Source organism: Crotalus tigris, unplaced genomic scaffold (assembly GCF_016545835.1).
Source record: "Crotalus tigris isolate CLP2741 ecotype Arizona unplaced genomic scaffold, ASM1654583v1 scf7180000021321.634910, whole genome shotgun sequence".
NCBI classification, from domain to species: Eukaryota; Metazoa; Chordata; class Lepidosauria; order Squamata; family Viperidae; genus Crotalus; species Crotalus tigris.
The window spans coordinates 177,859-204,372 of NW_024098453.1; the positions used below are offsets into that span (position 1 = coordinate 177,859).

The 26,514-nt window shown below is 45.5% G+C and overlaps 1 protein-coding gene across 4 annotated transcripts in view; it reads right to left on the bottom strand.

Moving 5' to 3' along the window:
* LOC120320314 (lisH domain-containing protein ARMC9-like) overlaps positions 1–26,514 on the bottom strand; it is a 139,974-nt gene that overhangs the window by 99,453 nt on the left and 14,007 nt on the right. For all 4 annotated transcript variants that reach the window (XM_039369925.1, XM_039369926.1, XM_039369929.1 and 1 more), the window contains exons 3-8: positions 26,185–26,310; positions 23,170–23,337; positions 9,167–9,322; positions 4,102–4,194; positions 2,540–2,564; positions 479–636 (exon numbers count right to left, since the gene is read on the bottom strand). In XM_039369925.1, the coding sequence (XP_039225859.1) occupies positions 479–636; positions 2,540–2,564; positions 4,102–4,194; positions 9,167–9,322; positions 23,170–23,337; positions 26,185–26,310 (726 nt within the window). The remainder of the gene's footprint in view (positions 1–478; positions 637–2,539; positions 2,565–4,101; positions 4,195–9,166; positions 9,323–23,169; positions 23,338–26,184; positions 26,311–26,514) is intronic.

Genomic DNA, 26,514 nt, shown 5'->3' on the forward strand with positions numbered 1-26,514 from the left:
TTGCCTCTTTTAAAATAGGGGTGGGGTCTTGACTGCCCATGTGACCTGTGTAAAAAAGGGGTGGGGTCTTAACAGCCCATATTGCCTCTTTAAAAATAGGGGTGGGGTCTTGACTGCCCATGTGACCTCTTTAAAAATGGGGGCGGGGGTCCTGACTGCCCATATGACCTGTGCAAAAATAGGGCTGGGGTCTTGACTGCCCATGTGACCTGTGCAAAAATAGGAGTGGGGGTTTTGTCTGCTCATGTTCCTCTTTAAAAATAGGGCTGGGGTCTTGACTGCCCATGTGACCTCTTTAAAAATGGGGGCGGGGGTCCTGACTGCCCATATGACCTGTGCAAAAATAGGGCTGGGGTCTTGTCTGCTCATGTGCAGAAAAAAGAGGTGGGGTCTTGACCGCCCAGTCACAGCCGCCCTCTTGACCTTTTTGACCCCTACAGCCCCCAGACCCGGATGCCAGTTCCAGGGATGTCCTTACCATCTTGCCGTTCACAGTAGCCTCCAGCGAGTCCACCAGCTCAGCTGTGACGCCAATGAGGTTGTGATAATCGGCCTGGATTTTGTTGAACCGCTTGAGGTAGGTCATGGTTTTCCGTTCGGACTCCACCAGCTGCTGGTGAAGCTGCTGCAATGTTTCTGCCAAGGATTGGAAGGGACGAAGTGAGAAAACAAGAGCGTTGTAGTGATGTAGTAAGAACGGAGGCTGACTAAGAGTTCCCAGTTTGTTCCCAAAACTCTTATTTTGTTCTCTCTTTTTTCTCCATGTTAAATTAGATCAGGGCTCTTCCAACTTGGCCCCTTGAAGACTTGTGGACTTCAACTCCCAGAATTCGTCAGCCAGCCATGCTGAGGGGAAAGGGAGAGGTTTCCAAGCTGAGTCATGCTGGCTCAGGAATTCTGGGAGTTGAAATCCACAAGTCATGAGGGGGCCATAGTTCCCCCATGCTGGCTCAGGAATTCTGGGAGTTGAAGTCCACGAGTCATAAAAGAGCCAACGTTGCCTACTCCTGCCCTAGGCCTAGGCGGCTTTATGACTCGTGGACTTCAATTCCCAGAATTCCTGAGCCAGCCATGCTGAGGGGAAAGGGAGATGTTTCCAAGCTGAGCCAGGCTGGCTCAGGAATTCTGGGAGTTGAAGCCCACTTTACCTAGATCAGGGGTAGGCAACCTTGGCTCTTTTATGACTTGCGGACTTCAACTCCCAGAATTCCTGAGCCAGCCAAGCTGAGGGGAAAACGAGAGGTTTCCAAGCTGAGCCATGCTGGCTGAGGAATTCTGGGAGTTGAAGTTCACGAGTCATAAAAGAGCCGAGGTTGCCTACCCCTGGGCTAGAGTTAGTGGCATTCCTTACAACCAACTTACAATCTCAACCTACAACCAAAATGGAAGCCAAAACGTCTGTGGCTAAGCAAGACACTTTTGAAGGGAGTTTTGCCCCATTTTACGAACTTTCTCGCCACAGTTGTTAAGTCGGTAACACGGTCGTTAAGCAAATCAGGCTTCCCCCCCCATTGACTTTGCTGGTCAGAAGGTCGCAAAAGGGGATCGCGTTATCCCAGGGCACACTGCAACCATCGTAAATTCGAATCGGTTGCCAAGCCATCTGAGTTAGTTTCCCGTGACCACAGCGAAACTTGCAGTCCTAAGTCACATTTTTTGGTGCGTTTTTTAACTTCGGTCACTGATATATTTCCTATATTTTTTTTTCCTTCAGAACAAAGCTGAAATATATAATACAAAAGTAAATGAAAGTCCAAGGAGACATAAAAGAAAAAAGAAAAAGAAAAAAACACAAAAAAAATGGTCTTTGTGTTAATTTCGGTCACTAAACGGATGGCTCAGTGGAGGGCCACCTATGTTTGCCAGAAAAAAAAGAAAGAAAAAAAAAAAAAACAGAAAACCTGCAGTATATCGGGAGATACAATAAAGGCAGTCCTCGACATACGACCGCAATTCAGCCCAAAATTTAGGTTGCTAAGTGAGACGGTTGTTAAGGGAGCTTTTGCCCAATTTTACCACTTTTCTTCCTACGGTCGTTAAGAGAATCACTGCCGTTGTGAAGCTGTTAAGTGAATCCGGCTCCCCCAGGGACTTTTGTTTCTCGGGGGGTCGCAAAAACGGATCACTTGACACTGCGACCGTCGTAAGTATCTGAATTCAGATCACGTCCCCATTAGGATTCTTCAACGGTCGTATGTGTGAGCCACGGCCGTTAAGTCACTTTTTTTAGTGACTTTGAACGGTCACTAAATGAATTACCGTAAGACGAGGACTTTATTTCTGTTTTAGGGCACAACCCCACCCACAGCTAATCTTTGGTTTATTTAACAGCCGCAGCGTTCACTTAACAACTGCGCACACAAAAGGTTGTAAAATCAGGCCCGTTGCATTACTGACCCGTTTTAAGGCCATCGTGACTTATGATCATGAGGGTCAGGCTTCATTATAGTTGTAAGTTGAGGACTAGGTAAATATTGTACCATCTTGAGAGCTACCACAGAGAGCTGAAAAATCCCAATTTCTTTATCTATGTATTTACCTTGGCTGCATTGCGTGTTTTCTTTCTGCGTTGCGAGAGGATGAGAGCTAAGGAAAAGGGGCTTTTGTTTAGCATCCTATCCCTGTTTGTTGAGCATCATATTCCCATCACCATCCTATCCCTGTTTGTTGAACATCATAATCCCTATCAGCATCCTATCCCTGTTTGTTGAGCATCATATTCCCATCACCATCCTATCCCTGTTTGTTGAACATCATAATCCCTATCAGCATCCTATCCCTGTTTGTTGAGCATAATCCCTATCAGCATCCTGTCCCTGTTTGTTGAGCATCATATCCTTATCAGCATCCTATCCCTGTTTGTTCAGCATATCCCTATCAGCATCCTATCCCTGTTTGTTCAGCATATCCCTATCAGCATCCTATCCCTGTTTCTTGAGCATCATGTCCCTATCAGCATCCTATCCATTTGTTGAGCATCATATTCCCATCACCATCCTATCAGTTTGTGGAGCATCATAATCCCTATCAGCATCCTATCTGTTTGTTGAGCATAATCCCTATCAGCATCCTATCCCTGTTTGTTGAGCATAATCCCTATCAGCATCCTGTCCCTGTTTGTTGAGCATCATATCCTTATCAGCATCCTATCCCTGTTTGTTCAGCATATCCCTATCAGCATCCTATCCCTGTTTGTTCAGCATATCCCTATCAGCATCCTATCCCTGTTTCTTGAGCATCATGTCCCTATCAGCATCCTATCCATTTGTTGAGCATCATATTCCCATCACCATCCTATCAGTTTGTGGAGCATCATAATCCCTATCAGCATCCTATCTGTTTGTTGAGCATAATCCCTATCAGCATCCTATCCCTGTTTGTTGAGCATCATGTCCCTATCAGCATTCTATCCATTTGTTGAGCATCATAATCCCTATCACCATCTATCCCTGTTTGTTGAGCATCATATCCCTAATTGGGCCATGAAATATTTGCAAGAAAAGCCCCAAGCTCAGAGAGGACCAAGTACTTTGCTCTTCAGCTCTCAGCTACTAATATTCTCTTTTATCAGATAAAGATTTGTAGTTTGCTAGGAAAATAATAGGTTGAATAGGTTGGAAGTTTTTAAGAACAGACTGGACAGTCTGAGATGGTACAGATTCTCCTGCTCGAAAAGGGGGCTGGACTAGAAGACCTCCAAGGTCCCTTTCAGTTTTATTCCAATTCCAATTCCATTTCATTCCGTTCCATTCTATTCTACTCTATTCTATTCGTTATTCCATTCCATTCCATCTTCTATTCCATTCCATTCCATTCCATTCTAAAAGAAAGGGATCTGAGTGACCCAATTTAATTGCTACATTTTTATCAACCGGCTAAACTGCGTGTGTGTGCCGCTTCTAAGGCGAGACTTAACAACACCGCCAGAGGCTGCTAAAGGCTCGCATGATTCTCAGCCTGAGAAAATGTTTTCTCCAGTTTATATCGTAGGATAACATCCCAGTGGTCTACAGTGTAATTCCCCACTGAATTTGCAGTCTGAAAAGAGTTCCTTTCCCGTCGGTTCAACTGCCTTCTCTTAAGGCGTTTTGTAAAGGATACATATAAGGTCAGAAGCCTTGGGCTCTCGTTGGCCTTCAGCGTGGCAGACAGAAATTCTTCCAGCCTTGTTTTCAGATCAGTTTCCCAAGAATCCTGGAAAAAAACAAACACACCCGCCGATGAGAACTGTTGTACGTAGATGGTTTTGCCATCTCCGCAAGTTCAAATTTAGGATAATTTTGTAAGGCGCTGGAAGCCGTTAAGTGCCGTTTCCGCGGGTTTTAATACAAGAACGGACTGTTAACAGAGGGCTTTGCAGATTAGCCTCTTTTAGTGGATTTATTTGAAAGAGTTTTTTTCTTTAACAATTGACAGGCTGTCATGCTTCCGACAGATGAAACTCTTCAAAAGAACTTTGAGGCATTGTTTACCTTAAAGCAGGGCTTTTCAACCTTTTCACCACTTTTAGGATATGGCAATATCTGAGTACCACCAGGCATCTAGCAAGGTGTCAAAAACTTGATGACCAAAAAAAAAAAAAAAAAGGAAAAAAGTGATAAAGTACAGGTAGTCCTCAACTTACAACAGTGTGCTTAGTGACTGTTTGAACTTACAAGGGCACTGAAAAAAGTGCCCCCCAAGCCACAGCCGAGCAAGACACCGGCCTGCCCGCCCGGCCGTGCTCTTCCTCCCGTCCAAGGTTTTCATTGTTGTGAGCATTTCTGTTGAGGATTGGCAGCGGAGGTGAGGTAGGGGGCTGTTTGGTTTTTATTCCCCCCGTCTGCTGGATGGTTGCAGCAGGTTTTGGTCACTTCCCATGACCCTGGGACATTGTGACTGTCATAAATATGAATCAGTTGCATCTGAATGTAAATCACAAGACCTTGGAGATGCTGCAACATTCCAGCTGATGCATACCACCTGCCAGGTGCCAATGTACCACATGTGGTACCCGTACCACTGGTTGAAAAGCCCTGCCTTAAAGGATCTTTTATTCGAGTAGCATAATATCGGCACTGCATAATCAAAGCCAAAAACTGAATTCTCCTCCCCTGAGCACATAGTATCCAAGCACAATTCTCTCCTCCAATTAACAGTCATAAATCACATTCCCCAATTAGCTTGAAGCGGGGCTTCCAGTTCTCCAGCCTGCCAACTCCTTATCAGCTCTGGTTACAATAACCTTGATCCTCATGCTAAGTTTAATGTTGTTATGTCTAGCTGGATTCACGTTCATATCTCCCCCTCCCAGCATCATCTGACTCTAAAAGCAAAAGGGAAAAAGAGGGCTTCATTTCCCTCTGTTGTCAATGCAAAAACATCCGATGTTAGCAGCGTTGACACAGACGTTGGGTCGGCCCGAATGACTGATATTAGATTTGCATATTTTGAGAGATCTTTTAAGTAACTGTGATGCAAAACAGTAATATTCCAAATACAGGCAGTCCTGTAGTCTTGGCCCAAGTGAGAAATTTGTTAAAGGAGTTTTGCCCCGTTTTACAACATTTCTCACCACTTTCGTTGAGTGAATTACTGCAGTTCCTAAATTAGTCACACGGTCATTAAGCGAATCTGGCTTCCCTCATAGACATTACTTGCCAGAAAGTTGCAAAAGGGGGTCATGTGACCCCGGGGGACGCTGCGACCGTCATAAATAGGAGTCAGCCGCCTAGAGTCTGAATGCTGATCACGGGGAGGCTGCAACAAGTGTGAAAAATGGTCCTACGTCACTTTTTTCAGCACCATTGTAACTTTGAATGGTCACTAAATGAACTTTTCTAAGTCGAGGACTGCTGATATAGTAAAGTGTAGACGAGAAGGTGCATAATTATTTGTAGACCCAATTGTGCAAGAGGGGGGCATCTACTAGATTTATTTGAGATCTATTTTCCAACATTCAATCAGGGCGGACGATGCACGTTCAACATTTAAAGTTGATTCGAGATAGGTTGTGCACGCTTCTTTATCGTTTCATTCCCCCCCCCCTTTTTGGCGTGCCTGTAATTTTTTCTTTTCTTTCTTATTGCCTTTGTGGTTGTTTATTTTATATATAGCACAGGTAATTCTCGACTTATGTTCGCTTAGTAACCGCTTGAAGTTACGATAGCCCTGAAAAAAGGGAATGATGACTATTTTTCACACTTATGACCGTTTCAGCATCCCCACGGTCACATGATTTACATTTGGGTGCCTGACAACTGACTCATGTTTATGACGGTCGCAGCATCCCGGGGTCCTGTGATCGCCTTTTGTGACCTTCTGACAAACCAAATCCATGGGGAAGCCAGATTCACTTAACAACCAGGTGACAAATTTAACAACTGCAACAATTCATTTCACAAATGTGCAGCAAGAAGAGTTGTAAAATGGAGCCAAACTCGCTTAACAAATTTCTCACTTAGCCACCTAAATTTTAAGCTCAACTGTGGTCGTAAGTTGAGGACATTGTTGTTGTTAGTTGCGAAGCAGTGTCCGACCCATCATGACCACCATGGACAACGTCCCTCCAGGCCTTCCTGTCCTCTCCCATCTTCTGGAGTCCATTGAAGCTCACGCCTCCTGCTTCAGGGACTCCAACCGGCCACCTCATTCTTCTCTTGCCCTCCATCTTCCCCAGCATCAGGCCCTTCTCCAGGGAGTCCTTCCTTCTTCTCATTCGGTGGCCAAAGTACGTGAGTTTCAGCTTCACAATCTGGCCTTCTCAAGAGCAGTCTGGGTTGATCTCCTCTAGGACTGACCGGTTGGATCGCCTTTGCAGTCCAGGGGACTCGCAGGAGTCTTCTTCAGCAAAAGACCTAATTCACCAGTGCCCAGTGTTTATAGATAGGGAGAAATAATTTTTTTAAAATTATTATTTTTTTAAATCTGCCTTAGTTTTGGCCTTGGATATCCAAGTCATGTTCCAAAGATTAAGAGAAGAGGTCAGTTATTTTCAAATAATTTCAACTGAAGAAAAACACACGGCATGTTTTAGCAGAAGTGATTTGGGTTTTGCTGTTGTTAGTTGTGAAGTCGTGTCCGACCCATCGTGACCCCATGGACGACGTTCCTCCAGGTCCTCTACCATCTTCTGGAGTCCATTGAAGCTCGCGCCTACTGCTTCAGGGACTCCATCCAGCCACCTCCTTCTCTGTCGTCCCCTTCTTCTCTTGCCCTCCATCTTTCCCAGCATTAGGCTCTTCTCCAGGGAGTCCTTCCTTCTCATTAGGTGGCCAAAGTATTTGAGTTTCAACTTCAGGATCTGGCCTTCTAAAGAGCAGTCGGGGTTGACCTCCTCCAGGACCGACCGGTTTGATCACCTTGCAGTCCAGGGGACTCGCAGGAGTCTTCTCCAGCACCAGAGCTCAAAGGCCTCAATTCTTTGGCGCTCAGCCTTTCTTATGGTCCAACTTTCACAGCCATACATTGCAACTGGGAAAACCATGGCCTGGACCATACGCACTTTTGTTGTCAGGGTGATGTCTCTGCTTTTCAGTACGCTGTCTAGATTTGCCATAGCTTTCCTCCCCAGGAGCAAGCGTCTTTTCATTTCTTGGCTGCAGTCCCCATCTGAGGTGATCTTTGAGCCCAGGAAGATAAAATCCGTCACTACCTCCATTTACAGGTTGTAAAAGGGAGGGGTTTTTTTTAAATTAGCTTATAAGTAACTCAAAGTGGCAAACATACATAATATTCCTTCTCCTCTTCTCCCATAACTACGCTGTGAGGTAAATTGGGCTCAGAGAGAGGGGCTGGCCCTAATCCAGCTGACTTTAGTGCTTAAAGCAGGACTAGAGCTTACTGTCTCCTGGTGATTGGCCCAAATTCACCCAGCTGGCTAAAGCAGGACTAGAACTCACCGTCTCCTGGTGATTGGCCCAAAGTCACCCAACTGGCTTTCATGCCTATGGTGGAACTAGAACTCAACGCCTCCTGCTTTCTAGGCCATTGTTGTGATTCCTCGCCAGCCAGTAAACCCGGTAGCTGAGTCTGAGGAATCAGAGGATGAGGAGGAGGGGCCTGGAGTGACATCAGAGGCAGAGAAAGACTCTGAGGAGCTCCAAGACTTACAGTCAGACGAGGAGCCTGGCCCCTCTACTCGCGCTCAAGCTGAGACACAGCTGTGCTGGGAGTCTGAGCTGGACAGTGATGAAGAACAGCTGGGACAAATCCCGGATGCAAGAGAAGTGAGTAGGACAGAGGAATGCAATGGGGCGGCTCCAAAGGCAAAGGAGAAGGCATTAGGAAGGGCTGAGTTATAAAAGGGAAGGTGTGGGAGGTGCTGGTGACTGAAGGCAACTATTTGTGTCGAGTGGATTGTGTTTGTTTGCCTTGGACATTGACTCAAGTTTGTGAATAATAAAACGGGATTGGTTTTGTCCTGCGTTTCCAGCCTGCTTGTTTGGAAGAAGGTTTTCTCCTGGTGAGCGTAACAAGGACTCGCGTAGGCTGGGACAGAGCAGCCATCTCCTTAACAACTACCAAACTCTGAGTTCCCTCTGGCTCTGAGTTCCCAACCTTGCTTAGGCTAAGCCAGTGATGGCGAACCTTTTAGAGACCGAGTGCCCAAACTGCAACCCAAAACCCACTTATTTATTGCCGGGTGCCAGGTGGGCGTGGCCCACTGGGTGGGCGTGGCTGTGGTGGTCATGGCAGACTGGGTGGGTGTGGCCAAGGTGGGCATGATCACCTCAATGTTGCTCGTGGGGAGGGATGCCTGTGGGGGCCGGGCAAGGTTGGGGGAGATCCAGGGGGTCTCTGGCAGGTGGCATGGTGGGTAGGAGGCTCGTCCTGCGGGGTGAGGCAAGGCAGACTGGGGGTGCCACTATCTCAGGACAAGGCAAAGCAGGGGCTGGGACAGCTGCTGCCTGACACCATCGGCCCCCGCACACAGAGGCCAGCGAGCACATGGGGGCCGACAGTGTCCATCAGCAGCCACAATCTGCCAGCCCCTCGACCGGCACACTCTGGGGCTCTGCAGCCCGCCAACAGCAGTTCAGAGAAGTGCCCACAGAGAGGGCTCTGAGTCCCGCCTCTGGCATCTGTGCCATAGGTTCGCCACCACTGGGCTAAGCGTTATGCTGCACCCGTCAGTCTTGACCAAGGAGGAGTGCAGGCGCCATTCCTGATCCAATCAAGGACATACCTGGAAAAGTTCTTTGAAGGACGGGTGGATCATCGGGTTGGGAACAAAAGGCAGGGCGTAGAAAGGGAGGAATTCGGTTGTCTGGCTCAAAGCTGCCCCTTTGGTCTCCAGGTAGGTTTTAAAATACGCGATCCTTTCATCCAAAGCTGCTTTATCCTGAGAAAAGAAAGAAACATGGATCGGCGTTAGGGTTTGCGTAGAATAGCGGATGCCCAAGAGCAGTTGCAATGTATGGCTGTGAAAGTTGGACCATAAGAAAGGCTGAGAAAGGCCAAAGAATGGAGGCCTTTGAACTGTGGTGCTGGAGAAGACTCCTGCGAGTCCCCTGGACTGCAAGGCGATCCAACCGGTCAGTCCTAGAGGAGATCAACCTGACTGCTCTTTAGAAGGCCAGATCCTGAAGTTGAAACTCAAGTACTTTGGCCACCTAAGGAGAAGGAAGGACTCACTGGAGAAGAGCCTCATGCTGGGAAAGATGGAGGGCAAGAGAAGAAGGGGACGACAGAGCAGGAGGTGGCTGGATGGAGTCCACTGAAGCAGGAGGCGTGAGCTTCAAGGGACTCCAGAAGATGGTAGAGGACAGGAAGGCCTGGAGGAACGTTGCCCGTGGAGTCGGGATGGGTCAGACACGACTTCGCAACTAACAACAACAAAGAACAGAAGCACTCAACTTACGACCACAACTGACCCTGAAAATTTCTGCGGCTAAGCCTGGCAATCCTCGGCAAGCTTGGCCCCGTTTTACAACCTTTCTTGCCACCGTTAAACAAGTCCCTGCAGTCGTTAAGTGAATCACACGGTCATTAAGTGAATCTATTGTCTTGGCTTGTCAACGGGTGATGCCCTGACCCCTGGGACGTCGTAACTGTCATAAATACAGGCTGGTTGTTGCCAAGCATTCAAATTCCGATCACGTGGCCGGGAAGACGCTGCAAGGGTCGTACGTGCAAAAAATGGGCGTAAGTCACTTTTTTGAGTGCCACTGTAACTTTGAATCGTTGCTAAGTGAATGGTCGTAAGGCGAGGACTACCCATATAGTGAATTATTGTAGCCTCGCAGGCTACATTCACCGCCGGAGTCCTGCAAGGAATCTGTCAACGCTGCTAACATTGGATGTTTTTGCTTTGACAACAGTTAGATGACGCTGGGGGGAGGAATGTGCCTGAGGGTTTAGCTCAGTGTTTCTCAACCTTGACAATTTTAAGGCATGTGGACTTCAACTCCCAGAATTCTACAGCCAGCATTGCTGGCTGTAGAATTCTGGGAATTGAAGTCCACGTGCCTTAAAATTGTCAAGGTTGAGAAACACTGGTTTAGCTAGACATAACAATACTGGACCTAGCGTAAGAATCAAGGTTATTGGAATAAGAGACGATAAGAATTGGCAGGCTGGAAAACTGGAGGGAAAGCCTGCGTTTCAAGCTAATTGGGGAATGTGATTTATGACAGTTAATTGGAGGAGGGAATTGTGCTTTGATACTGTGTGCTCAGGGGAGGGGAATTCATTTTTTTTTGGTTTCCATTGTGTTAGTGCCAATGCTATGCTTCTCAAATAAAGATTCTTTAAGGTAAACAATGCCTCGAAGTTCTTTGAAGAGTTTCATCTGTCGGAACCAGGACATTAAGCCAAAAACTCTTTAAATTCGACCTCTGATATCCACCCTCCATTTTTCTCGAAAAAAAGCTCTGGGAAGCAATGCCAGGGCCCAAATTGGAATCCCAAGTTATTTCAAACATTTTAAAGCCATGACAGCACTGGCCCACCATCCAAGAAGGAACGGTGACGGTTTGGCCACAAGTGACCAAGTTCCTTGCTTAAATCTTATCTCGGCTACCCAGTAGCCATAGAAACACACTTGGGCCAGGAATCAAAGCTCGGAAAACCCAGGAGTGCTTTGAACCAGGTTTAATTTACGCTTAGGACTTATACTACCGCGTAATAACGGCAGACTGGGTGGGACTAAAAAGTTCAATCAATCAATTCCAACTTTGAGAGATCTTTTTTTTCCCCCGCGAGAAATTGAAATTGATTGATTGATTGAACTTTTTTTTTTTTTTGCACACGGAGGCCTAAAGCGAAAAGGTTTTATAAAACCCAGCTGAAGGCCTAGGACTGGGGCGACGGCGCGCGTGCCCACAGAGAGGGCTTTGCGTGCCACCTGTGGCACGCGTGCCATAGGTTCACCACCACAGATCTAGTGTATCTTTTGGAGCAAAAATTAATTTTTAATTATTTTCGGGGAAACATGGGTACAAAAATTGGTTCACAAGATAGCTTCCCAGAGTCTCTGACATTATGGCCACTTGGATAATAATAATAATAATAGTAATAGTAGTAGTATTAAAAGATGCAAATACTGCAATAGCAAGTATAAGCACCAATTCACTGCAAGAAACAAACCAACTAATGTACAGCACAGCTGCAGTTATAACAGAATACCTGGGATGCAAAATCAACAAAAAAGAAAAACAAACAAACAGTGCACCAGAAAAATGGAAGGTTAGACTAGAAAATAAGATCAGCAAGTTAAGATCACATGCAAGCAAGCTAGAACAGATGAAAGAAAAGAAGCTGAAGAACAAGAAGACCAAAGAATACCTAATCAAGAAATACCACTTAGAAACAAGGAAGATCAAGGAAGCACTGGAAATAATAAAGCAACAAATAACAGCTATAGCCAGGAAAATCAGTAGATATGAAGCTCGAATTGCAAACTATAGGCAGAACCTCCAATTTCAATCCAATCAGAAACGTTTCTACCAATCCATCAATGGAGAAACTGCAAGGAATCAGTCAGTACCTGACAAGGAAGAAACAGTGCAGTTCTGGAAGCAGATATGGGATAACCCAAAGAAATACAACAAGGATGCGGCTTGGTTAAAAGAGGTGGATGCAAATAAAACAGAAGTTGAAATGAAAGAACTAGTAATAACAACAAAAATGGTAGAAAAAAGAGCAAAGAAAATCAAAAATTGGTCAGCACCAGGTGAAGATGAACTGCATGGGTTTTGGTTGAAACATCTAACTGTTATACACCCACTCATTGCCAAACAATTCAACAATATACTACAAGGAGGAGAAATTGAAAAGTGGCTAACAACTGGGAAAACCTACCTAATAATGAAAAATCCAGCAAAAGGGGCAACACCAGGTAACTACAGGCCAATTACCTGCTTACCAACAACTTTCAAATTACTAACTGGTGTGGTAGCTGATGCAGTACAACAGCATCTAGTTGAAAACAATCTCTTTCCACCTGAGCAGAAAGGAAACCGCCCCAATAGCAGAGGAACAAAAGATCAACTCCTAATAGACAAAATGATCTTGGAAAACTGCAAGAGAAGGAAGACCAACCTGAATGTGGCATGGATTGACTACAAAAAGGCATTTGACTCTCTGCCACATGATTGGATAATAAAGTGCCTAGAAATAACAGGAGTCAGTAGAAACATCAGAAAATTTGTGCAAAGATCGATGGCACAATGGAAGACACAGTTGCAGATCAATGGTGAGAGGCTGGGAGAGGTTAATATCAAGAGAGGAATATTTCAAGGAGATTCATTATCACCATTACTATTTGTTATTGCACTGTTTCCTCTGTCAACAATACTGAATAACTCAGGACATGGCTATCAAACATCAAAAACATCTGCCAGACTATCCCACCTCCTTTATATGGATGATCTGAAGCTGTATGGAAAAACATCATCTGAAATAGAATCGCTGCTCAACACTGTCCGTATATATAGCCAAGATATTGTAATGGAGTTTGGCTTGGACAAATGTGCCACACTTACTATCAAACAAGGAAAAATAGTGAAAACTGAAGGAATCAAGATGCCCCACGAAAATAACATTAAGAGTCTGGATGAGGAAGAGTACTACAAATACTTGGGTATCCTTCAAGCTGACAACATCAAGCACACTGAAGTCAAGAAAAAGATTAGAGGTGAATACATCAAGAGAGTGAAGAAGATCTTAAAATCCAAACTCAATGGAGGAAATACCATAAAGGCAATCAACACCTGGGCAATCCCAGTCATTAGGTACACAGCTGGAATAGTGGACTGGACTCAAGCAGAACTAAAAGCAATGGATAGGCAGACCAGAAAAATAATGACAATGAATCATGCCCTTCATCCACGCAGTGACATTGATAGACTTTATCTACCAAGGCAAATAGGTGGGCGTGGAATGCTACAAGTACATCAGATGGTTGAAGAAGAAAAAATGGCTTTGGAAGAATATCTGAAGAACAATGATGAAGATGCACTGAAATTAGTATATCAGGAAGGCTTACTAACTACTGGAGAGACCAAACTGGCCTACAAGAAAGACCAAATGAAGAACAGAATAGAGGCATGGGAAGACAAAGCACTACATGGCCAATACATGAAAAAAATAGCTGGGAAAGCAGATAATAATAAAACCTGGCAATGGCTAAGAGCAGGAAAATTGAAGAAAGAGACCGAGGGACTAATTCTGGCTGCACAAGACCAAGCCTTAAGGACAAATGCATACAAAGTCAAAATTGAGAAGACAGCAACAGACAGTAAGTGCCGCCTATGCAAAGAAGCTGAAGAAACAGTGGACCACTTGGTAAGCTGTTGCAAGAAGATTGCACAAACTGATTACAAGCAGCGGCATGACAAAGTAGCAACAATGGTGCATTGGAAGATCTGCAAAAAATATCATTTGCCTGTAAGCAAAAACTGGTGGGATCATAAAATAGAGAAAGTCATAGAAAATGATAAAATTAAACTGCTCTGGGACTTCAGAATTCAAACAGACAAGCACCTGCAACATAACACCCCAGACTTAACAATTGTCGATAAGAAAGACAAAAAAGTCTGGATAGTGGACGTGGCAGTGCCTGGAGATAGCAGAATAGAAGAGAAAGAACTGGAGAAGATAACAAAATACAAAGACCTACAAATAGAAATAGAAAGACTGTGGCAAAAGCAAGCAAGGGTAGTACCAATAGTCATAGGCTCCTTGGGTGCAATCCCAAAACAACTGGAGCACCACATGAACACCATTGGCATTGACAAATTCGCTATTAGTCAATTGCAAAAGGCGGCCTTACTAGGAACTGCTTCCATCCTGCGACGATACCTGTAATACCATCAAACATCCACATCTGCCTATCCCAGGTCCTGGGTAAGGACTCGATAGGTAGACAAAATGCCAAATCCAGTCTGAACATCTGGCTGACTGTGCGATGATCCATAATATAATAATAATAATAGGTGCAATCCCAAAACAACTGGAGCACCACTTGAACACAATTGGCATTGACAAATTCGCTATTAGTCAATTGCAAAAGGCGGCCTTATTAGGAACTGCTTCCATCCTGCGACGATATCTGTAATACCATCAAACATCCACATCTGCCTATCCCAGGTCCTGGGTAAGGACTCGATAGGTAGACAAAATGCCAAATCCAGTCTGAACATCTGACTGACTGTGCGATGATCGATAATAAGAATAATACTATCCATGCAACGAGGAAAAATGGCAAAAATAGAAGGAATAGAACTGGGAAATAGAAGTATTGTGAAAGCACTAGCAAAGGATGATGGATGCAAATACCTAGGTATATTGGAAGCAGATAACATCTTGAATGGAAAAGTCAAAGAGTCAACGCAAAAGGAATACATCGGGAGAGTCCGCAAAATTTTAAAATCAAAGCTGAATGCTAGAAACATAATTAAAGCCATCAATACATGGGCAGTCCCAGTGATATGCTACCCAGCTGGAATTATCAACTGGACTTTGCCTGAACTGGAAAACCTAGACTGGAAGACACGTAAACTTTTGAATATGCACCACGCTCTACATCCATGAAGTGACGTCGACAGGTTGTACCTGCCAAGAAAAATAGGGTGCAGAGGGCTATTGCAAATCCACCAAACTGTAGAAGAAGAAAAGGGAAGTTTGAATGAACACACCAGAAAAACTGCTGCAGGCTGTGAAAACAGAGAGCACTATAAAAATAACAGAAACAAAGGCAGAATATAAGGAAAAATGGCTGGGTGACAGATTAAATAGATGGAAAAACCAAAGCTCTGCACGGACAGCATTTGAATAACATTGAAGGAAAATGTGATAACAACTTGACACGGGCACGTCTTAAGATGGGAACCATCAAGAAAGAAATGGAAGGCTTAATACTGGCTGCTCCAGAACAAGCACGACAAACTAAGGCCATGAAAGCAAAGATACAAAAATCCACTGACAACCCAAATTGCCGACTTTGCAATGACAAAGTTGAAACTGTTTCACACCTCATCTGTGAGGGCAGGAAAATCGCGCAAACTGACTACAAAGCTAGACATGACCGAGTCGCTAAATTGATCCACTGGGATCAATTTAAAAAGTCATAAAAAAGTATGACTTGCCTGTGTCCAAAAAGCCGTGGGAACGTAGGGTGGGAAAAGTTGTCGAGAATGAGAGGGTGAAGATCTGGTGGGACTTCCGAATACAGACAGATCGCCATTTGGAACACAACACGCCGGATATCATAGTTGTAGAGAACCGAAGCGTACAGCTGATTGACATCGTTGTACCGGGAGATGCCAGAGTGGAAGAAAAAGAACTGGAAAAAAATTATGAAATATCGCGACCTGGCCATCGAAACTGCGCGATTATGGACGAAATGTGTAACAGTGGTACCCATGGTCATCGGGGCACTGGGAACTAAGTCCAAAAACTTTGCAAAAGTCATCAAGAAACTGCAGCTTCCTGCAACAATAACTCCAGCAAAGCTACAAAAAACTGGGCTACTCAGAACATCTTCCATTTTAAGGAGATACCTGGTTGACACCTAGGATGCTGGCAGCAACCCGTGTCAACCATCGGCGCCAGCCAATGTGAATGTTCAGTTGACTGAGGTTCACGTCTCATGAATAACTATAATAATAGAGTTGGAAGGGACCTTGGAGGTCATCTAGTCCAACCCCTTGCTCAGGCAGGAAACCCTATACCAGGGGTAGGCCACCTTGGCTCTTTTATGACTCGTGGACTTCAACTCCCAGAATTCCTGAACCAGCCATGCTGAGGGGAAAGGGAAAGGTTTCCAAGCTGAGCCATGCTGGATCAGGAATTCTGGGAGTTGAAGTCCACAAGTCATGAAGGGGCCAAAGTTTCCCCATGTTGGCTGAGGAATTCTGGGAGTTGAAGTCCACGAGTCATGAAGGGGCCAAGGTTTCCCTCATGCTGACTCAGGAATTCTGGGAGTTGAAGTCCACGAGTCATGAAGGGGCCAAGGTTTCCCTCATGCTGGCTCAGGAATTCTGGGAGTTGAAGTCCACGAGTCATGAAGGGGCCAAAGTTTCCCTCATGCTGGCTCAGGAATTCTGGGAGTTGAAGTGCACGAGTCATGAAGGGGCCAAAGTTTCCCTCATGCTGGCTCAGGAATTCTGGGAGTTGAAGTGCACGAGTCATGAAGGGGCCAAAGTTTCCCTCATGCTGGCTCAGGAATTCTGGGAGTTGAAGTCCACAAGTCATGAAGGGGCCAAAGTTTCCCCATGCTGGCTTAGGAATTCTGGGAGTTGAAGTCCACAAGTCATGAAGGGGCCAAAGTTTCCCTCATGCTGGCTCAGGAATTCTGGGAAGTCCACGAGTCATGAAGGGGCCATAGTTCCCCGATGCTGGTTGAGGAATTCTGGGAGTTGAAATCCAAAAGTCATAAAAGAGCCAAGGTTGCCTACCTCTGGTTTATGCTGTGGTGCTACCTTGCTTCATAATAATAATAATAATAATGATGATGATGATGATGTTGTTGTTGTTGGAAGGGACCTTGGAAGTCATCTAGTCCAACCCCCTGCTCAGGCAGGTAACCCTATACCAGTTTGGACAAATGGCTGTCCAGTCTCTTCTTAAAAACTTCCAGTGTTGGAGCATTCACCGCTTCTGGAGGCAGGTAGTTCCACTGGTTAATTGTTCTCATTGTCAGGAAATTCCTCCTTAGTTCTACCTTGCTTCTCTCTTTGGTTAGTTTCCATCCAAAACAACAACGCCTGTTGCTAGACTCGCTCTAAATACTTGTGATGTTGGGCAAAGGCAGCCCAAGCCCACTTCAACGTTTGCCCGGCAGTTTTAATTGAGCAGGGACTCAAAAGCCGGGAAGGGAGAAAAGCCACTCAGCCAGACTTATCTGTTTTTTGAGATAACATCAATTCTCACCTCTTCCGTCACTCCGGCAGCCCGCAAGTGAGTTCCTGGCACCAGGAAAACAGTTTTTTGCACAGCCAACTGAGTGATCCGGATATCTGATTACTAAGCCAGCCTGCCACAGCTTTGGACGTGGGCAGCGTGCCAGCCTTGCAAATATCGTTATAAAGCTTTTGTTTCTATCCCTTCGAGGTAATCGGGTGAGAAAAATCACACCTTCCCACCACCCAGCAGTGGCGAGAAAGAGATTGCCAATCAGTTTGAGGCCGATCCAATTCCTCCTCCGCCTACTGAACATCCCACTGGCAGCAAATCATGTAGGAAAGTATTCCAAAGCCTGCCTGGTTTTTGGGCAAAGACAAAACAAGTTACAGGCAGTTCTCGACTTACGCCCATCACTGTGGCTACGCAAAACAGTGATTAAGTGAGTTTTGTCCCATTTTCATGGCCTTTCTTGCCACTGCAAGTGATTAAAGCTGAGTCACACGGCTGTTAAGTGAATCTGTCTTCTGATTTGGCTGGTCATAAATGCGAGCCCGTTGCCAAGCGTCTGAATTTGGATCACGTGACCACGACAGTTGTTAAGTGCGAGGACCCGTCCTAAGTCACTTTTTCCAGTGCTGTTGCAACTTCAAATTGTAGTGGAAAAACCATTTACCTCAAAGTGGTCACTAAATAAACGGTTGTAAGTCAAGAACTACTTGTACACCTGAAGCCACTGGATTAACCAGTGGAACAGAAGTTGCCGCCAGAAATCGTGGGAGCTCCATCACTGGAGGTTTTTAAGAAGAGACTGGACAGTCACGTATCTGAGATGGGATAGGTTCTCCTGCTTGAGCAGGGGGCTGGACTAGAAGACCTCCAAGGTCCCTTCCAGCTCTATTGTATTCTATTCTATTGTATTCTATTCCTTTTCTCTATTCCGTTCTATTCTATTCTATTCTATTCTATTCTATTCTATTCTATTCTATTCTATTCTATTCTATTCCTTTTCTCTATTCTATTCTATTCTATTCTATTCTATTCTATTCTATTCCTTTTCTCTATTCTATTCTGTTCCTTTTCTCTATTCTATTCTATTCTATTCTATTCTATTCTATTCTATTCTATTCTATTCCTTTTCTTTATTCTGTTCTGTTCTGTTCTGTTCTATTCTATTCTATTCTATTCTATTCTATTCCTTTTCTCTATTCTATTCTGTTCCTTTTCTCTATTCTATTCTATTCTATTCTATTCCTTTTCTTTATTCTGTTCTGTTCTATTCTATTCTATTCTATTCTATTCCTTTTTCTATTCTATTCTGTTCCTTTTCTCTATTCTATTCTGTTCCTTTTCTCTATTCTATTCTATTCTATTCTATTCTATTCTATTCTATTCTATTCTATTCTATTCTATTCTATTCTATTCTATTCTATTCTATTCCTTTTCTCTATTCTATTCTGTTCCTTTTCTCTATTCTATTCTATTCTATTCTATTCTATTCTATTCTATTCTATTCTATTCTATTCTATTCCTTTTCTTTATTCTGTTCTGTTCTATTCTATTCTATTCTATTCTATTCTATTCTATTCTATTCTATTCTATTCTATTCTATTCTATTCTATTCCTTTTCTCTATTCTCTATTCCATTCCATTCTATTCTATTCCATTCTATTTGGAAGACTGATCTGGAGAATTAGGAAGAAGCATCCATGAAGTGTAGATTTTTCTCATTCCCCCCGCTCCACCCCCACCCCAATACAAGAGGAAAACAAACTTCAATATCTCCCCTCTTGACAGCAAACTACCTTGTTTTTTTTTTTTTAATTAATACCCCAATGCATCAAACCATGGCCGGATCAAAACATATCGCATCCCACATACCAGCAGGCAGCATTAAAATCAAAACGGTAGCTTGGAATCTCAAGTTTGCAGGCAAGCCCTGGGTTTGGACACATTAGGGTTGGACATTAATTGTGAAAAACAACATGCTGCTAAACAGAAACCAGACCTTTCTAATTTCCTACTTTCAAAGACACACACCAGAGGATTGTGCGCTCAAGGGGGCTGTAAATAGGAAGCCGAAGCGGGTCGGCTTCTGGGCTGGGCCGTGATGGAGGGGTCCTCAAATCCAATCAAACTTTCATTAAGGCCTTTGGGCCCGAGAGAGGTGGAAGGAAGCTTTGCCATTTTTTAAAAAAAACAAAACTAGACCCACATGCTAGAATGGAGGCACAAGGCAATAAAGGTCTTTTTCAAGCATCTAATTTTAGATCAGGAGGGGTTTTGTGTGTCATTTCTTGGGGGGGGGGCGGGGAAGGAGCTATTATATATAAGTGCCGCTCTAGTTTCTCAATGAAAGAGTGTTGTTGTTGCTGTTAATTGCGAAGTCGTGTCCGACCCATCGCGACCCCATGGACAATGTTCCTCCAGGCCTTCCTGTCCTCTACCATCTTCTGGAGTCCATTGAAGCTCACGCCTCCTGCTTCAGGGACTCCATCCAGCCACCTCATTCTCTGTCATCCCCTTCTTCTGTTGCCCTCCATCTTTCCCAGCATCAGGCTCTTCTCCAGGGAGTCCTTTCTTCTCATTAGGTGGCCAAAGTACTTGAGTTTCAACTTCAGGATCTGGCCTTCTAAAGAGCAGTCGGGGTTGATCTCCTCTAGGACTGACCGGTTGGATCGCCTTGCAGTCCAGGGGACTCGCAGGAGTCTTCTCCAGCACCAGAGTTCAAAGGCCTCCATTCTTTGGCGCTCAGCCTTTCTTATGGTCCAACTTTCACAGCCGTACATTGCAACTGGGAAAACCATGGCCTGGACTATACGCACTTTTGTTGGCAGGGTGATGTCTCTGCTTTTTAGGATGCTGTCTAGATTTGCCATAGCTTTCCTCCCCAGGAGCAAGCGTCTTTTGATGAAAGAGTAGGAATGAAAGAGTAGGATGGATTAATTTTACAACGGAGGTTGTGAAAGACAGAACGGAACACAAAACTCCAAGAGGGGAAATCGTTTCCAGCAACAGAGGAAAATTGGGAGGACAATTTACGAAGGAGGCACAACGAAGCATCGCACAGGAGCAAAGAATGACAGGAAAGCAAGTTTTTTACCCTACAACTTAAAGACATGGAAAAAATCCACACAAAACAGAAGAACCAATCCGGACGAGAGAGGACAGTGACATGGCACAGAGAACAGAGAAGAAGTCTGTCTGGCAGAGAGCTGGCTGGGGGATTCTGGGAGTTGAAGTCCACCCGCCTTAAACTTGCCAAGGATGAGAATTACTACTCTAGAAGGCCAGGAAGCAAATTCCTGATTTAATAATGATAAGGATAATGATAATTGTGCTGGACCAGTGTATCTCTGGCCAGAGCATATTTAGCTTAAGAACTGTGTTAGAGCATTTAGCATTTAAAGCAGCGGTTCTCAACCTATGGGTCGGGACCCAATTTGGGGTCGAACGACCATTTCACGGGAGTCGCCAAACAACGCAGTCCGCCATTTCCCCCCCCTTTTCCTTAGCTGTGCTACTCCCTTTTATTCTATTGGCTTTTAAAAGCCAATAGAATAGACTCTCTTGAATAGAGTCTAATTCTGTTGGCTTTCAAAAGCCAATAGGAATTGTCCGGGCTGTCTCTGCCCTGCTGAGCCCGCCAAAAGTCCCATTCTGAAAACGATGCTGCAAGTTGTCTGCAGCGAAGGCGAACTGTCTGGAAGTTTCCACCCCTCCCTGCTGAGCAACTACTAAAAATGTAAGTAAAAGAGGGCCAGGGGTGGGAGGTGGGAGGCCGGCGGGCGCAGGGAGGGTTGCTGGCGCGCGTGGGGCCGGCGGGTGCCTTACCTCCCTTGGGCTGGGCCAGCTGGTGGCCCAGCCGGTGGTCGGCGTGCGCCGTCTCTGCCGCTTGCCAGCTACGCCTCGGCCGGCGCAGGGGGCGGCACCACGCATGCGCGGCGCTCCCGGGCAGGGAAAGTCCTCGACTTACAACTGTTGGGTAGTCCTCGACTTACGACCAGTTGAGTAGTCCTTGACTTACGACCGGTTGGGGTCACGGCATTAAAAAGGTTGAGAACCACTGATTTAAAGGGTTAACATTGTCTCCTTAAGAGATGGCTTCTGGGAAATGTAGTTTTGGTTATTACATGATTATATCTGCGTTCTGGTTGGCCACTGGGAGGCTCTTGTGTTTATGACCAGACATCCTATTTTTATTACTCCCCTGCATGAGTCCTAGCCATGTGGTGGCTGGGCTGAGAGCTCCAGCAACATGTAAGGTTTACGCAGAAGGGGGAAATCCATTGTTCTTTTACCTGTGAGATGAGTCCAAATTACTACCTACATTCTGGAAGAACTTCTGCAATAACCGTGAGTTAATGTTTTGAGGATACCTGGAATAAAAGTAATCTTTGTTTGACTTATTCACCGAGTTATCTGTCTGTCTCAAGTGGAACCTAGCATGAGGCAGAATGATAATGATGATGATGATGATGATGCAAAGAAGCTGAAGAAACAGTGGACCACCTGGTAAGCTGCTGCAAGAAGATCGCACAGACTGACTACAAGCAGCGGCATGACAAAGTAGCAACAATGGCGCACTGGAAGATCTGCAAAAAATATCATTTGCCTGTAAGCAAGACCCGGTGGCATCATAACATAGAGAAAGTCATAGAAAATGATAAAATTAAACTGCTCTGGGACTTCAGAATTCAAACAGACAAGCACCTGCAACATAACACCCCAGACTTAAAAATTGTCGATAAGAAAGACAAAAAAGTCTGGATAGTGGACATGGCAGTGCCTGGAGATAGCAGAATAGAAGAGAAAGAACTGGAGAAGATAACAAAATACAAAGACCTACAAATAGAAATAGAAAGACTGTGACAAAAGCAAGCAAGGGTAGTACCAATAGTAATAGGCTCCTTAGGTGCAATCCCAAAACAACTGGAGCACCACTTGAACACCATTGGCATTGACAAATTCACTATTAGTCAATTGCAAAAGGCAGCCTTACTAGGAACTGCTTCCATCCTGCGACGATATCTGTAATACCATCAAATATCCACATCTGCCTATCCCAGGTCTTTGGGAAGGACTCGATAGCTAGACAAAAATGCCAAATCCAGTCTGAACATCTGGCTGATTATGCGAGGATCACTAATAATAACAATAATAATAATAGTAGTAGTAGTAGTAGTAGTAGTAGTTAGAAGGGACCTTGGAGGTCATCTAGTGCAGGGGTGTCATGCAGAAGCCGCGCATACCCCATTGCCAGCAATGGCAAAACCGTCCTGATACGTTGCGCAACGTCATGTGACATTGCAAGTTTGACATGTCTAATCTAGTCCAACCCGCCCCCCTTTTTTCAAAGGTTGGTCCCCTCTGAACTAAGTCAATTAACGCCAGGACTCAAAAAACAAACTAGAAAAAGGGCCGCATCCGATAAACTGATCCCTCTAATGCAGTGGTTCTCAACCTGTGGGTCGGGACCGCATTTGGGGTCGAACGACCATTTCACGGGGGTCGCCAAACAACGCAGTCCGCCATTTTTTTCCCATTTTCCTTAGCTGTGCTACTCCCTTTTATTCTGTTGGCTTTTGAAAGCCAATAGAAGAGACTCTCTTGAATAGAGTCTAATTCTATTGGCTTTCAAGAGCCGATAGGAATACTCCAGGCTGTCTCGGCCCTGCTGAGGCCGCCAAAAGTCCCATTCTGCAAACGGTGCTACACCAATTGAGTAGTCCTCGACTTACGACCGGTTGGGGGGTCGCGGCATTAAAAAGGTTGAGAACCACTGCTCTGATGGGCTCCTTTCCAAAGAATTTAGGACAGGTGATTTAAGAGAAGGGAATTTACGGGCTTTCCCACGGCGTGCTTCAGCAGGTAGATGCCAAAGTGGATGTGAAGGTAGAACTCCAGTTTCTGACCCACGGCTTCCTGCTCCCGAGCCGACGAAGGGATGTGCTCTTCCCACAGTTCAAAGAAGACGTCCTGGTCTCCATCAGTAAAGGACATGAGCAGATCCTGCCAAAAAGAAGAAAAAAAAAAAAGATTAGTTCTTTGGGAAATTATTTAAGACGATGAAAAATAAGTGGAAGGGTCTCATTTTGCACGTTCGGTTTTATGAAAACCCATCTTGGTTTTTGGCTAGGAACAACGAGATGGTGAGTTCTAGTTCCACCTTAGGCGTGAAAGCCGGCTGGGTGACTTTGGACCCATCACCAGGAGACGGTGAGTTCTAGTCCTGCTTCAGCCAGGAAAGCCAGCTGGGTGGGGTTTGGACCCATCACTAGGAGACTGGGAATTCTAGTCCTGCCTCAGACCTGAAAGCCGGCTGGGTGAGTTTGGACCAATCACCAGGAGACTGGGAATTCTAGTCCTGCCTCAGCCATGAAAGCCGGCTGGGTGAGTTTGGACCAATCACAGGGAGACTGGGAATTCTAGTCCTGCCTCAGCCATGAAAGCCGGCTGAGTAGGCATGGACCAATCACCAGGAGACGGTGAGTTCTAGTCCTACTTCAGCCAGGAAAGCCAGCTGGGTGGGGTTTGGGCCCATCACCAGGAGACTGGGAATTCTAGTCCTGCCTCAGCCCTGAAAGCCGGCTGAGTAGGCATGGGCCAATCACCAGGAGACTGGGAGTTCTAGTCCTGCCTCAGCCATGAAAGCTGGCTGAGTAGGCATGGGCCAATCACCAGGAGACTGGGAGTTCTAGTCCTGCCTCAGCCATGAAAGCTGGCTGAGTAGGCGTGAGCCAATCATCAGGAGACTGGGAGTTCTAGTCCTGCCTCAGCAATGAAAGCCGGCTGAGTGGGCGTGGGCCAATCACCAGGAGACTGGGAGTTCTAGTCCTGCCTCAGCCATGAAAGCCAGCTGGGTTTGGACCAATCACGAGGTGACTGGGAGTTCTAGTCCTGCTTTAGGCAACATCCAGTGTACCCTACAGACAATTAGTGTAGCCTCAAGATTTAACTGGGGATGCTAATCTGTTAATCAAATAACATTTGTAGAGACATGTTTGCGCGATTTTTCAGGAATGATAAGAAAGATTGCTCTTTAACTGATGAGGCTATTATTTCTTTCCTCCACAGCAAATAGCTTAGGAATATATCAATGCCTTGTAAAAAAAAAAAAAAGCAAAAAAAAAAAGCTGAGTGCTGCAGTGTCTAGGCATCATTTTAAAACAGTGGTTCTCAACCTTTTTAATGCCGCGACCCCCCAACCGGTCGTAAGTCGAGGACTACTCAACTGGTCATAAGTCGAGGACTACTCAACTGGTGCAGCACTGTTTGCAGAATGGGACATTGGGCGGGCTCAGCAGGGCAGAGACAGCCTGGAGAACTTCTATTGGCTTTTGAAAGCCAATAGAATTAGACTCTATTCAAGAGACCCACAGGTTGAGAACCGCTGGCCTAGACTGTAGGAGTGTCCAACCGCTGTTTTAAAAAGAATAAAAACCCAACACAGGCATGGTAGAGGTCTCCTGTTTGGGCAGGGGGCTGGACTAGAAGACCTCCATGGTCCCTTCCAGCTCTATTCTGACTGCATAGCTTCCCTCTAGAAATTGTGGGTGCTCCAACACTGGAGGTTTTCAAGAAGATATTGGATAGCCATTTGTCTCAAACTGTATAGGGCAGACATAATAATAATAATAATAATAATAATAATAATAATAATAATAATAATAATAATAATAATAGTAGTAGTAGTAAAGTTGGAAGGGACCTTGGAGGTCATCTAGTCCAATCCCCTGCTCAGGCAGGAAACCCTACACCATTTCGGACCAATGGCTGTCCAGTCTCTTCTTAAAAACTTCCAGTGTTGGAGCATTCACCGCTTCTGGAGGCAAGGAGTTCCACTGGTTAATTGTCCTCACTGTCAGGAAGTTTTTCCTTAGTTCTAGGTTGCTTCTCTCCTTGATTAGTTTCCACCCGTTGCTTCTTGTCCTGCCTTCAGGCACTTTGGAGAAGAGCTTGACTGCCTCTTCTTTGGGGCAGCCCCTGAGATACTGGAAGGCTGCTATCATGTCCCCCCTTGTCCTTCTCTTCGTTAAACTAGACATACCCAATTCTAGCAACCGTTCCTTGTATGTTTTAGCCTCCAGTGCCCTAATCATCTTTGTTGCTCTTGTCTGTATTCTTTCTAGAGTCTCAACATCTTTTTTACATCACGGTGACCAAAACTGGATGCAGGATTCCAAGTGTGGCCTTACCAAGGCCTTATAAAGTGGTATTAATCCTTCACCTGATCTTGATTCTATCCCTCTGTTAATGCAGCCTAGCACTGTGTTGGCCTTTTTGGCAGCTGCAGCACACTGCTGGCTCATATCAAACACATGTCAAACACAAGGCCCAGGGGCCGGATGCGGCCCGCAAAGTGGTTTCATGTGACCCGCGAAGCCATCCTGGAAACAGTGAGGGAACGGCCCCCGCTGCCTTGGCCCTGGCCCTGGCCGGCCGGGAGCCAATGTACAATTTTGTGGTGGCCATCTTGGCACTTGCCCCGGTGGACCATGCCTTGGCGCTTGCCCCGGTCCCACCCCCTTCTGCCAGAGACCCTCTGATCTGTCCCACTCCTGCCCAGGCCCCCCCATAGGCACCCTTGACAAGAAATGATGTAGAACTGGCCATGCCCACCCAGTAGGCCACACCCACTCCATCCATGCCCACCCAGTAGGCTGCACCTACTCTGGCCACACCCACCCGGCCCCCCGAGGGCAACCGCAATGCTGATGCAGCCCTCAGTGAAATTGAGTTTGACACCCCTAGTATTGGGTCTGCTAGAGCAGAGGGGTTGGACTAGATGACCTCCAAGGCCCCTTCCCAACTCCGATGCTGATGCTGATATCCCCACACCCATAAAGGGAGCATTACCTGAATGATTAGAGCCTTGGAGTCTTTAGCAGAATTGCTTCCTGTTTTGGGGAGTGGTTTCCCTTTGATTTTGCATTCTCTGGTAAAGGTTTTCACCGTATCTTCAAACTCCGCAAAGTCCAAATACTGCAAAGGCAAGAAGGCAAAGGAGAATCTGTAGCACATTTCCCATTACAGACCCTTGGCAAAGAAAATGTTACCAAAAATGTTTTCCAGGGATTTTTCTGGGCTGCAAAAGGCTGTAAGGCCTCAACAGGAGATACCATTCATGTAGTGCAGGGGGTCTTCCAACTTGCCCCTTTGATGACTGGTGGACTTCCACTCCCAGAA